The sequence below is a fragment of the Amphiura filiformis genome, chromosome 9, assembly GCF_039555335.1.
Source record: "Amphiura filiformis chromosome 9, Afil_fr2py, whole genome shotgun sequence".
In the NCBI taxonomy this organism is placed as follows: Eukaryota; Metazoa; Echinodermata; class Ophiuroidea; order Amphilepidida; family Amphiuridae; genus Amphiura; species Amphiura filiformis.
The window spans coordinates 53,692,305-53,706,313 of NC_092636.1; the positions used below are offsets into that span (position 1 = coordinate 53,692,305).

At 35.5% G+C, this 14,009-nt stretch overlaps 1 protein-coding gene across 7 annotated transcripts in view; it reads right to left on the reverse strand.

The window, feature by feature from the left end:
* The window catches only part of LOC140161166 (serine/threonine-protein phosphatase with EF-hands 2-like), a 224,443-nt gene that overhangs the window by 87,561 nt on the left and 122,873 nt on the right, over positions 1-14,009 (reverse strand). For all 7 annotated transcript variants that reach the window (XM_072184605.1, XM_072184603.1, XM_072184609.1 and 4 more), the window contains one exon: positions 8,965-9,092. In XM_072184605.1, the coding sequence (XP_072040706.1) occupies positions 8,965-9,092 (128 nt within the window). The remainder of the gene's footprint in view (positions 1-8,964; positions 9,093-14,009) is intronic.

The following is a 14,009-nucleotide window of genomic DNA, read 5'->3' on the forward strand; positions in this document are numbered from 1 at the left end:
AACACATTTCCTCCTTGTATGATTTCTTTACCAGCCCTGTGGATCCTACTGTACATCCTATCTCATCCCAATGGGATGAAATTGTTACATCAAATGACAAATGAAATATATAGGATTTCCTGAACGACACATTCGCATATAAAGATACCCTTTGTATTTGGATTACTCTACTATATCGGATGACTCGTATGTTAACAATCTTTACCTGTTGTAATGTGACCAAATACTGACATCAATTAGAAAATAATTGATAGGAAGTTTTATTTTTACTATCCTTTACCACCTGATAGACGATAGTCATTATTTTGAGTAGTGGATGCTCCACTATGATAAAATATTGGACCTGTCGTCTATTACATGGTAGAGGACAGTAAAAACAAAAATTCATATCGTTAATGCTCAAACCCAGGACCTCAGTGGAGTAAAGTGAGGACAAAACCTATCTCATTCCCCTAGTGTATATAAGCACACCATAACAATTTCAAAATAAACAAATTATATACAGTTTTCCTCTTTGTGTGAATGATTACACCAGCACTTCATGCACAGACTACTAAACACTATTCACAACCAGTCAAAGTCAAGTAATTAGTGATTAAAAAAAGCACTTCAAATAGATCATCTAAACAATTGACATGACATGATTGCAATACCGTAAAGCTATTAGTTCTATATACATATGTTGGTGCTGCTGACATGTGCGAATGTCAACACTGGGGATCCACAACTGGATGTGCATGTGCCACTTTTGGCACGGCGCTGCATTCCAAACAGCACACAGCGGGCCAGCGGCTATAATAGTAAAGGGAAAAGAGATGTTTTTGTACTTTGATTAATCAAGAAATCACGTCCAAGGAGTCTCTTCCTTAGTTCCTTAGCTGTATAAAAATGCTAAACCCAAGAGCTCCCAGGGCATTGCCCTCCTAGACCCCTAACAGGGAGTTCCCCATGGACTCCACCAGAGGCCCTATGATGAATCCCACCTGTCCACCTGTTAATGAATCACCTTGGATATGGATATAGTGACACTTTAGAATTCTCTACATTTTAATAGCTCTTAATCAGAGCCCTCATGATATGACTCAAGTCCAGTCTATTGACTAGGGTACAAACCACACACAAACCCTCTGAATACCACACGTCCTGAGACTGCCCCCTCCTCTGATCGCGAAATATTTAGTGACAGCTTATCAGAGCCCTTGTGTAAGTCCAGTCTAGTGACTAGGGTACAAACCACACACAAACCCTCTGATCACCTCAGGTCCTGAGACTGCCCCTTCCCTCTGATCGTGAAATATTTAGTGACCACTGCCAGGCACATCTAGAACAGCTCAGAGAGGGTAGGTCATGATTTTCACATTTTGTTTTTAACATGACAACTTTATTGAGGACTAATATCAAGGCTCGGAATCTGAACTACATTTTAAAGCAGCACTTTAAGGAATGTAGTTCAGCACCCCTGGCCTACACTATACCATCGCAGAAGAAATTACAAGAAAATTATGTTTTTCTACAATTTTTATATGAAATTCAATATTAACTTCATTGCAGTCAGGTCTTATTTTTCTTATATGTAATATTAATAACATCAGTTATTTACAAGTATATATAAATTGTAATTCTATTTATATCAATACAAAACACCAGATATCTACCAAGACTTGCCAAATGGATTCTATAGCCCAAGCCGTTCGTGACTTTGGCAAAAATAATTCTAAGCCTTCTATTTTTCTGACATCAGCGAGTAGACCACTTAAATTCAAATGCACGTAATTATCCCATACTCTCTCAGTCAGGTCACATACACTTATACATCAATGACAATAATATAATCAAACAATTTCAAACGTTTTAAGTAACTTTGATCGTTTCCATAGCAACACATCACTATGGCAATTCTACATTCAAAAGTGTTCATGGTCTGTCGCCAATTGCATAAAGTTTGATTAATATTGAGTGTGTATCATATGCAAGGCTACTTACTCATGAGATGAAGCTTTAAATGAACTACAAAATTTTGAGCTTTTACATCCTTTACAAATTACACATAATTAAAAGCAAAATCATATCACTAATGAAATATAAGATACATCCAATTTACAAATATTGATATATTTTCACAGCGTAAAATTTGTACTTCAACAACAATTAGCCTCTTTACGTCAGTTCACCTGAGAAGGCTGACAAGTGTCCATAGAGATTACAGTCACTCCAGAGTAAATCCACTGTGAAATTGACAATATGATAAAAGCATCAAACTCATTGCTGTGTAAAATTGATTAAAGTCACCTGAATACTGAATATGATGGTGTCATCTGGCCTTTCACTAAAGCTGCGCTCATAGTAACTTTATCTCAATTTGACCTGTGAAAAGTCACAACATTCAGCATCACTTTAAAGGGATATTTTGAGTTGTTTGAGGTGCTGTGTACTGTAGATAGCACCGCATTTAGTTGAATGTATCATGCTATCTATATAGTATGCTTTGAGTTTTGTGTATCCTGTTATCTACTAGAAGCAATGCATAGCATGCACTGAGTTTAATGTACCTGAGACTAAAGATAGCAATCATTGAGTTCAAGATAACATACAATCTATTGAAGATACATGCATTGAGTTCAATGTATCCTGATATCAACTGAAGATAACATGCGTTTAGTTAAAATATCATGCTATCTACTGAAGATACCATGCATTGACTTTTGTGTATCCTGCTATCTACTAAAGATAGCATGGATTGAGTTGTGTGTATCATGCTATCTACTGAAGATACCAAAGATACAGTGTACTTAATTATGTGTATCATGGTATCTATTGAAGATACCAAGCAATGTATTATAATAGCACACATTGAGTTTTGTGTATTGCATTATATGTATAATGCTATCTACTGAAGATAGCACATTTTGAGTTTTGTGTATCCTGCTATTTACTGAAGATAGCATGCATTGAGTTATATGTATCATGCTATCTACTGAACATAAATTGCATTGAGTTGAATGTATCATGCTATCTACTGTAGATAGCACACATTGAGGAGTTTTGTGTATCCTGTTATCAACTGAAGATAGCATGCATTGTATTATATGTGTATATTTATACATAATGCTAAAAGTGAACAATAGCCCATGAGGAGTGACACAGGTCAAGAACTTATATAGGCGCATATGCACTATAAAAGACAACCACATGGGCCAATCAGTGGTTCACATCAGCTTAGAGTGGGGGGTTGCTGCCCCCTTGCCCCAGATACACACCTAAGTGGTGCGGTGGGGGTGTACACTATACATGACCTAAACTGAAAGCATCTTGAGATTTAGAACAGTTCAGCATCCAGATGGCAGACGATACCTCTCGGTCAAGGATATGGTGGTCAGTGCTTTAGGTTACACCCCTATACCCCTCACTACCCTCATGTATAATGCTATCTACTGAAGATAGCACATTTTGAGTTTTGTGTATCCTGCTATTTACTGAAGATAGCATGCATTGAGTTATTATTTACCGAAAGTATGTATTGTTTTATAGTGCATTGTTATACATGATTTTACTTCTGATAATCCAATTAACCAATGGAGCAATATAACCTCCAAACAGATTGTTTTCCTGTATGGTAGAAAATAAGAAAAAATAAGAAAAATAAGACACTCCCACCTTTAACTGAAACTACCAATGGCTTGATACACATGTAACAGCTATTTACACCTATTTACTTCTTATTACTCTTTATTTACCCTTTGTCGGAAAGCCGGCAGACAATATTATTGAATTTAGTTCAACCCAAATAGTGAAGTGCAAGGTACCCCCATGGTACTACATCTTGTGTTGTTAACCTGTTTAAAGCTATGTCTTGTCATTTCACAAAACACCAGCTGCATCAGAACAAGCAGATGAAATCTTATTCTGATGTGTGCATCCAAAACAAAATCACCTGCTGCACTTAAATAGCTTATTCCACCTCGTAGCATTCCATTAGTTATGTGTAGATTTTTACTTTATTTCTCTATCTATCCCTCCCACTCAGTTTCTCTCCCCTTCTCTCTCACCTACAAATCTGGTAAAGTGGGGACATGCTGCAAATGTCTCCTTTATTTTGAAGCGAGAGACCCTATATACCCCGCACAATGTAGGATCATATTTGGAGATTCAACTGCGGGAATTGATAGAGGGCTCCTATCTATATGACATAAGCCTCTCAATGGAATAAATCGCTTTTTAGATTCTCTCAGATTTTGTTTTGTTTGCATAGTGGGCTCTGTCCATGACATCATTTTCTTAACTTTGCCCAATACCCCTATAATTAAACAGGGTCATGTTTCAACACATTTAAATATGACTGTCAAAGTGATATCATCACAATGCCCCACTTTTACAGTGAAAAGTGTGCAAGTGTCAACACTTTGACAGTTTTGTGGGTGGTGCCCCCTCTCTATTTCTCTTTCTCATTTTTCCATATCGCTCTGTTATGTTTTTTCTCCATCTCTCCCTAAGTCAGTTTGCATAATGCCACTACAATTCAATATAGTCAGCATAATAGAATCATCATTTTTTTTTAATACTTTTTCAATCATAATTCAATATAACTGCGGATGTTTACAATAGATCAAAGATAACTGCGGTTGCTTACAATGGATCAAAGATAAAACTCACTTAAGTCAATATTCAAATTGCTTTTGATTTTCTTAATAGGTATAATCATTTTGATGATCTATGGATATGAAGTGAGATGTCCTTTTTTTGATCACTTGCAGGTTGACAGTCAATCAATTCCTATAAGGAAGGAAAAATATTGTGATATATTGCTTTCAACTCTCTAGTACAAATGATTAATGATCCGTTTCAGTTATTGGGTGATCGTGGCACCACACGAAAGCGAGATCCATATTAATGCGCACTTGTAAGTAGGCCAGTCTTCCCTTGGCATTAATCTTTAAGCCGACTCTTCCAACTGATGTCTTAACCCTTTGAAGTAGTTCCTGAGCTTGTTGTATTTCTTCTGACAGCAGGGTGATGTCATCAGCAAAGTCCAGGTCTGTTCCCACTTCTGACCCAATTTGTCTGTTCTTTCTCCTTTCTAGATGGAATTCAAGTGCTTCTTCCCCGCCTTCGATAGCCATTCTCAAGGCATAGTCGAGCACTATCACAAACAGATGGCAGTAAGGGTATCAATCTGCAGAACACCAGCTATATAGGATGTCAAAGAACTCCATTTCCACATTAGGGCTCTACGATAGCCTACAAAATATCCTGATGCCTGCTGACAACTTCGCTCACACAATTTGAGGGGTGTCACGGTCCGAGAACAGGGCTAGGATTCTGAAGACCTAATTCCTGCACAAGTCCATACACAATTGCACATTGATCCAGATTTTGGAGCATCACATTAATATGGATTCATTGTCTAGTGTAGATTGCCCAATACCTTACAGTTTCACAGTGCATGGCAATTAAAATGTTATTATGCTGTTATGAGACTAAAATGAATGCACAATACATTTCATTAATATTATTACTACAGAAATATTGCTTGTCTCAAATGATTTATATAGTAGTTACAATCCCTGGTACATGTATTGCCACAACCTTTACAAAGACATCCTAATATTACTGTAATTGGGCTATTCCAGTTAAATCCACACTCCCACCGTGGAAGATTGTGGAAATATCTTTCACAGAGGGAGATGTTTTACAAATGTAATTGGTCAGGGCTAATCATTTTTAAACATATACTCCCCCTGTATTATGGCTTTACCTATATCTTCCACAACTGGAGTGAGTATTATAAATGGAAGTTACCCAATTGTCTATTGCATTCAAAACTCATACTCCCTCTGTGGAAAACTTTAGCTAAATCTACCACAGGGGTAGTGTGGATTTCAACTGGAATAGCCCACTTAAAAGTTGAAGGTATTCTCTTCTGTTGTCTGAATCAGAGACCCTGGATATGTAGGTTATATCCCAGCAAACACAAAACGTTTTCAACATTATTCGCAAAAGGTTAGAAAAAATTGCCAGACGACATTTAAATGTCGGGTTATATTAAGAGTTTTCTATAAAGGGTATATAAAGGGCATTAAACATTTTCATGAAATTCAAAAAAATTTTGACAAACTTACTGCAAAAATATTCTCACATCATGTTATCTAAGTGTTGACAATATATTTGTCAACAAATGTTTGCAAAAATCATTTACAATATCATTTTTGAAAACATTTTGAAAAATTTTGTTTTCATATAAAAGTTTTAAAGCGTTTTTATGGCCTTTATCAAACCTGCCATTTAATGTTACTAAAATGTTTATACCAAAACCAAAACCTATATATAATATAATATAATATAATATAATATAAATTATAATATGTTTAAAACGTTTTAAAAACATTTTGTGTTTGCTGGGATGTCTAGCAAAGATGGATGTGGAAATAAGGTACAAATAATGGTATGTCTTAATGTTGTTGATGCGTTGTCAAGCAAAGCTTGTTGATGCGTTGTCAAGCAAAGCTTCAAAATACCATGGAAACTGTCACATGGATGGGATGGTACTAATCAATCTTTGTTCCTTTCTAGTTTCAATACATAAATGTAGGCCTAATATTTGAGAATTTAGCAATATGAAAATAATTCACATCAAGAATCCTTTTAGTGGGTCAAATATTTGCGAGCGTAACAATTCCATTTGAAGGTATTCTATGCCGCCATTTACGTCACAAGAAACATGATCATCCATAATAAGTATTGGGTTTCAAAACACAACTTTAATCATACCTGGTTGGTATTAAGATACCATATTATGATGATTCCAGCACATGGATTGCTAGATCTACTTCATAACTGTATGTGTATGGTATAATCAACCTAACTGTGTTTCAATGCACAAATATCATAAATCAAAATTATTTAAAGGCCTGTTCAGTAATTTGCTTTCAATAGAGTCATGACCTGTTCAGTCAGTTGATTTTGAGATGAGACAGTAGATGAAGATGCAACAAAATGAAGGATATTGGGGAGAAAGTTTTTGACCTGCATTAGTGTCTTTTTGTTATTTCCGCATCATGCTACCACCAAGTTCAAGCTGTGAATTGTGATACTATTGTACTTTATATTATCAGTCGTTGCTCTGGACTGGCTATTATGTAGTTTGGTAGTAGTATGGCAAGTTGCTTCTTGAATTTGCAGAAGATATTCAAAAGCTCAGAGCCAGTCAATTTATTGCTGTGACAGTAGCTAGCTTTATTGTCTGGAGAATACAAGAATACTTTCCCATGTTGGAATAGTTTGGTACTTTTCAGATCAAAAAAATTATTTATTTATTTCATTTTTTAATTGCTTAGTTGTCGCACATATTAGCTGGAAAACTAGTTTGTGACAGCCTTGTAATTTGAAGCAATGCATCATATTGAACAAAAGCAGCAGACTATTATTGCACGTCAGAAGTAGTTAAATTATTTTCAGTCCATTCCATATAATATTCACTATAGTGCACATAAATGTTATGAGAAAAACTCATTTAGCTATGTCCTTGACAAACAAATTAAACATTATATTCCAGTGATAATAATTGCACATGACATTTCATAAAATGTGTCACTATTCGCCAGCGAAGTGGTTACATAACTCCTTGGTAACTGGATCATGCACCTTTTGGAGTTGGTAGCACATGCTATAGACTTTGTGTTGCGATCATTTTGATCGTGGTGCAGAACTCAAAAGTGTGATCTAGTTGACATAGTGATAATCGCATTTACGGTTACACGTAACACTTCGCTGGCGAATATTTAGAAGGACAAAGCAATTTTCATGGTGTCCAAGTTTCACCAAAAGTGGTCAAACAGGGCATAAAGTGCCTAAAATCTTTAACAAAAATAAGGTGACCAGCATCCTATGGGGCGAGCTCCCCAACTCTTTAGCTATGCTACTGCATGCCATTTTGGTGGGCAGAATGGTGTCTTGTTGGCTTTCTTGTACAAATCGGGAAAGAAGCTTAATAGTAGATTCTTATTTCCTGTTTCGGAGTCTTACAGATGCCTTTTTCTACACTATTGTTGTTGTGACGATCCTCTGTTTACCACTGATGCTGGTTGCAGTATATCAGTAAACATGAGCAATATATCATTCACATGTTTGATGATCTTCATGGAAAAAGAACCTGCAACTGTGTTGCTGAGCAACCAGCATCAGTGGTAAACAGAAGATTGTCATAACAACAATAGTGTAGAAAAAGGCGTCTGTAAGACTCCCAAACGTTCACAGTGAGTACTATTTTCTGGACTAGAAATAAGAATAATCTACTATTATGTTTCAATAACAGTCTTGATGAACATGTTCAGTAAGGGAAAGAAGCTTTTTCTACTTCCAGGCATTACATACACTGTCACCTAAATACCTGTTTCACAAAAACTTACAACTGATCTTACATTTGATTTATTACCATCCTAAGAATAACATCACTTTACCTACATTTGGCTATTCCAATTGAAATCCATACATCCCTATGGAAAATATGAACTTACATAAGCTCCCACACAGGGAGTGTAGATTTCGAATGGAGTCACCCATTCAGGTAACCCCATTTGAAATTCACACTCCCTGTGTGAAAGATTAAGGTCATGTCTTCCATAGAGGGTGTATGGGTTACATCTGGAATAGCCTATTTCTCTAGATGTCAGTCTGTTCCACACCAAACCACATGTTTCAAAGACATCTTTGGTGATGAAGCCAATGCCTCATCCCTACAAAGTTTGTCTATAAATCAGAAGACAAAAATACTATGTGCGGCACACAAAGTAAAAGTTCTAAGTAAGGTTCCAGGGAAAGTGTCAGTTATACACGCCATAAAGACCATAAGGCTTGTAAAATGTAGACCTAAACGCTAAGTCGGATAAAAGTCCTTGAACATAGTTAAGGTTCCAAGTCAGCAAAAACATCTATTGTGTATCCAATTCTTGGTCAGTAAATCCACCTTACCTTGAGTTGGTCTTGCTCTCCGGCATACTCCAAACTCTGGAAGATATTCCATGTACATCTGCGTCTTGCTTCAAGCCTGGCTTGATATCTTCTGTACCATCTCTGTATCAACAAGGCTGCCTTGATGGCTGAAATAGAGTAGAAAGTAAAATACACAGAGTCAGTCAATTATGAAAAATATGAAGAAAAGAAAAGAGTGAACAGATGGCCAAAGTGCTACATTCCCGGGCTACATTACAATTGAACAAGACAATGTGTACAAAATCCTGGCTGGCGAACAACCCAACTGTAAGAAAAAGCAAGAAAATGAAACAAGATGATATCATAAAAGAAATGAAAGCATACATCGTAAAAGAACACTATCAATAACAACAAGAATTAACACACAAGTCAGCAATATGATACATCGTGATTAGTGCCTGAAGTTCTAGCTGCCTCCTTTTGACCGAAAAAAAAACACACTCCTGGATCCACTCCTGAGGAGATGAAGGAGAATATGAAAGATAGGACATTCTATTATAATTCTATAATATTAATAGTAATGATAGTAACTAACAACCAAGTAATAAAAAACATTCAGTTCATCACCAAAAGTGTGCTTTGAGAGCAAGAAAATTCTGAATGTAAAAAAATATTTGTGTGCAAAAATACTTTGTAACCAAGCGTATATCCAATTCTTAGTCAGTAGCTGTGGTTTAGCTTGTAAGCGCTGAATTTCATTTCATTGTTCAGCATAGTCCATAAAACACCATGCTGTAAGTGCAACAGAATTTGTAGGCAAGTTTTGTTCATTTTAGAAAGGGTCGTTTTTATGGCGACAACTTAATTTTTTACTAGCTTTAGTTATTAAAATAATAATTAATTGACTAAAACAGCCCATACATGGTTAATATCAAAGATACTAGATACAAAATCTACCATTGTGCACTATTAATGATTGTGTGTACAGTGCACAATGGTAGATTTTTATATTTCCTATAAAATTGAATGTGTATATGTGACACGATCAAGGGAAATGAGTCGGATGTCGCTTATATTGATTTTGAGATATTGGCAAAGAGAGTGTTAAAATTCTTTTGTTTTATATTGTTTTCAGCGATTGATAAATTGATGTAACTTCACAAAGAAAAGTCGTATCAACATGGGGTTTTCAGTTTCTGAAAGCTCTAAATGTCCTCTTTAGAAACATGCATAAAACTCATTTTCGACCAGGGCCGACATGTGACTCATTCCCCTTGATCATGTCACAGATAACTATAAATAACTATAAAAAAAAATTGAATTTTAGTTTTTACTATCCTCTACCGTGTGATAGTACAACTTCTGATATAACAATATAAAAGCAGCTACTATATATCTAACCTCTAGCTTAACATTAATATACCACGAGTTATATTTTAATAATATTAATATTGATCATATTTAAAATTATACTGAAAGCCATTTAAAAAAAATTTCAACACAGGCACATGAAATAATGGATATGCAGTTTACACTAATCAAATTATAAAAAACTCACACAAACTACAATCAGTGACTTTAATGTACAAGCATGCATGACAAGACAAGTTTTTCAAGCAGAATATTTGAGTAACAAGTCAATATCTATGCCTCTGAATGATCGACCAAGTTATATGACACCTTCCCACTCTTTCCATCACAAAATGCAGCAATCTTTACATCCTCAATCCTGCTGAACTGTTTACTTTGCAGTATAAGTGTGCTTCTATTGAAATTTGAAAGTCAAAATATTTTGGAAATTTACATAGAAACAGCACTCCTCCAGTATGTTGACCTATTTGCCAACTTATTTTCCCTCTCATTTAAGACAATGGTCATATAATGTTCCCCCTGAAATACCCTGTTTTTATGACCACACAGCTCTGAAAGACTCCTACATTTGATCAAAACAGAGCGCTAAATGACGTTCTAAAATATCTTAAACCCCAGTTTGCAGCTCCAAAAGACGCAATTATACCAATATACCTCAGCTCCCAAAGACCTTCCATTTCCAGTTCTGTGGGGACGGAGAATACATCTACCAAACAAAATATTATGATGTACCCCCTCCCCAAGATACTGATATTGCACATATTCAATAAGCCAATAAATGAGCAAATACAACCTGCAATGCATGCAAACAATATACATGTATTCAAAAGTTCAAACATAATCAAATACTGGTTACGTGATTCCTGAAAGAACCTGCCCCACTTTACACAATAACCATAAATAGCTGTTAGAGAAGACAAGAGGCCACAATGGTCGTTGTTGGTCTAGTTTTGATTACAACATTCTGTTTACCCTTTTTATAACGTGCGCATCTCTCCAATTTAATTTTCAAATTACTCCACTTTTTTTCATATACCACTGCACAGAATAATGCATCTAACTCAAATTTCAATCAATTTTGATCACGGCATGTCTTTGCTGGCCTTATAAGTACATAGACAGACGTGAATCTCTTGTTTCCCGTGTATGTATAACGACTTCCGTGGCATGTTATGCTGACATTGATTGGGTTAGTCCCAGCAGTTAACGGGAAATCACCGTAGGCAATCTAAGACTAGATCCACTCTATAATTGTCATTCATGTTCACTGCAAATTTCTTTATGGTAAAAATCGGCAAATAGGCATAGCCGAGTTACAACAGATGTATGGATACAACATTACTACATACAGGTGTCAGAGCACTGATAGGACCTATAGGCTGCTACCCTTTACAGTGTGTCTTTCAAAGAACTGTAATGGTGGAATTCTAAAACAAAATAAGTCTTTGGTCGCAACACATAGTGGCGTATGTGAAGGACAAAATATGTTTCTTCTCAAAATGTGTTTGAAGGATATGCTACTAATATCGTCAATACTCCACACTGTTGGTGTTATCTCACAGTGGCCTGAATCCATTTGAAATTGAAGTTTAAGGTTCAAACTATTATACTGTATCTTTAATAGTTAAAAAGAAATAACTTTTATAGGATATAGATAGCTCCAAATCTTTACGCCACTATGTGAAACATAATATTTTGAAACACTGATATTTTGTCCTTCACATACGCCAGTATGTGTTGCGACTGACAAAGTAATATATAGAATGCCCAAACAAAACATGAATGAATATTTTGCATAATTGTGTAATAGCTTTCATTTACTTATTGAATTTAGAAATGTATACCAATTTTACAACAAAAATTAATTTATATAGTTTAAATGCAACAATGATGAAAATCAGACAGTACAGTTTTTTATACTGTATGCAGCAGCAGGTTACAAACATCAATTACAGGGTGTGTAATCATACCCTGGGTGTATAATTTGTTACTTGTCATATCCGCTGAGGAATCCAACTTGAGGCTAGGAAACATTTAAAGCATTCATGTAGTCGTTGAGTATTTTGAGAATTTTCTCTGAGCTGAGGGATGTGTTGTTTTGTTTATCCAATGGGACAGCAAAGCAGCCTAGTGTGGTTTTACCCCCGGGTTTTACCATGAAAATACAAAGAAAATCAGACAGTACAGGTTTTTTAGAGACACCCTGTATGCAGCAGCAGGTTACATCCATCAATTACAGGGTGTGCATACATACCCTGGGTGTACGATTTGTTACTTGTCATATCCGCTCCGGCTACATGTAGGAAACATTTAAAGCATTGAGCATTTTAATGTGATGCTGTGTTGATTTAATGTTTTATTTATTGTATAACATTATACTGTGCTGTATTTAGTTGCTATGCCTTTAAGGTTATCAACTATTTTAAACTGTTGCGATGTTCACAGCATCTTGCCAATGTTGTGTGATATTATTTCCCAAATGTTGTGTGATATGATGAAAGCTAAAATTAAAAATAACGTGATATTTTGGATACTTTCAGATAGGCACCCTTTAATTGTAAGTATAGATAGAGGGTCCACAATATGTTTTAGAATAAGTTAAAAAATATTTTACGAAATGTAAAAATGTAAAGAGATATGTATAGCCCTATTTGTTTTATACATGTGGACCAATTTATTGCGTTCAGTCACAATGGTTAATTGTGTAAGTATAACAGGCAGATTTAAAAGTTGCATCGGAGTCCATAGCAGTCAGGTTTTCTTTAACAAACGCATGAATAGACCTGGCCTACTGTATTGTTTGAGAGCTGACTCCTATGGACTCAGGTGCAACTTTTAACACTGTTTAAAACGGTCTCTTTTTTTACATATAACGAACCATTATGACTGAACGCAATGACGTGTAACGCTATGATTTGGTCCATATGTGCAAAACATATACAGCTACCCATACCTTTTAACACATTTGCATTTAGTCAAATATTTTTTGATTTATTTTAAAAAGTATTTTTTGGGGAACTTATAAGTTGTGGACCCTATAGATGTCTATCACTGGCAACTTTAGTATGCATTATGCCTTTGATCTAAAAAACAAAACTTCCCAAGAAACAAGAGAAGTATTATAAAAAAAAAAGAGGGTCGGGTGAAACATGCTGATGACAGAATAAATAGGGAATTGAATTAAGACTATAATTAATGATGGAGATTGTCTTGTATTGTCATAATGGGCTCATTACTTAATCTGTCATCTGCCTTGGGGAGTTTGGGGATGAATATATATGCAGAGTATCAATCAAACAGGTGTTTTACACTTTGTTTAAATTTGGAAGCATCAATTCCCCAGAGTTGTTCTGGGAACTGATCCATTGGTGTAAGCTCCAAACGTGTGATGCAATCATACTACGCCAGTCAGAAGTGGTGAAAGTAGAATGCGTTTAACAATTACTGTTATGTATTTGAACTAATTAATAGCTCCTCTTCCCTAATAAGCTCTCCTGTAGACATAATTGATTGAGTGATACTAAGCATTCCACTTTTCAATGCACCTGTACAACTCAATTCCATCAAATGTCTGAATAAATTCCATTCCAAACATTCTAGTTTAGGATTACAATTATATTGACATCAGACACACTATATTTTGAATGTAAATGTGTGTAAATTCCCAATTGTAGCTTTTATTTTAATAATTTTAATAAGTGCCCTTGCAAATG